At 53.6% G+C, this 448-nt stretch overlaps 1 protein-coding gene across 1 annotated transcript in view; it reads right to left on the reverse strand.

The window, feature by feature from the left end:
- The window catches only part of LOC113212295 (1-acylglycerol-3-phosphate O-acyltransferase Pnpla3), a gene marked incomplete at its 5' end in the record, with an annotated part of 37,746 nt that extends 37,553 nt beyond the window's left edge, over nt 1-193 (reverse strand). Inside the window, 1 exon segment of the mRNA XM_052264210.1 lies at nt 1-193. Coding sequence (XP_052120170.1) covers nt 1-53 — 53 coding nt within the window.
- Between the last annotated feature and the right edge of the window lie 255 nt (nt 194-448).

A 448-nucleotide genomic window follows, 5' to 3' on the forward strand; every position in this document is an offset into this window, starting at 1 on the left:
ACGCCGACATGGTAGATGCCGAGGAAGCCACAGCCGGCGAACGACAGATTCATTGTCGGCTATCCGGGCGACACCGGCAACACTCTATTCCCGGGTGGAACAATATGACGGACACAACACACCCTCGCGATCGCGAAAAAAAATTAAAAACAAAAATATTTCAACTGTTGACAACACAGTCTGTCTCTCGTGTATCGGTCCCCCGCGCCCAACAATAATTCCCTAACGTCGTGGATCCAGGACATTCCATATTCCTGATCAGCACGAGCGTCGCGAGGCTTGCTCCCGATTCCCCTCCTCCGCCCCGCTCCCCACCAATCGCGAGAGTCGACCGCCAACGCCACGACATGAACGGTATCATCAAAAATAAAAACAAATCGGAATCGGCGGCAACATGTTTCATGAACTTGCTTTGATCAAGCGCCGCCTTCTGTCCGGCCGGGGAACG

This window comes from Frankliniella occidentalis, unplaced genomic scaffold, assembly GCF_000697945.3.
Source record: "Frankliniella occidentalis isolate FOCC.00 unplaced genomic scaffold, Focc_3.1 Scaffold17, whole genome shotgun sequence".
Taxonomy (NCBI): domain Eukaryota; kingdom Metazoa; phylum Arthropoda; class Insecta; order Thysanoptera; family Thripidae; genus Frankliniella; species Frankliniella occidentalis.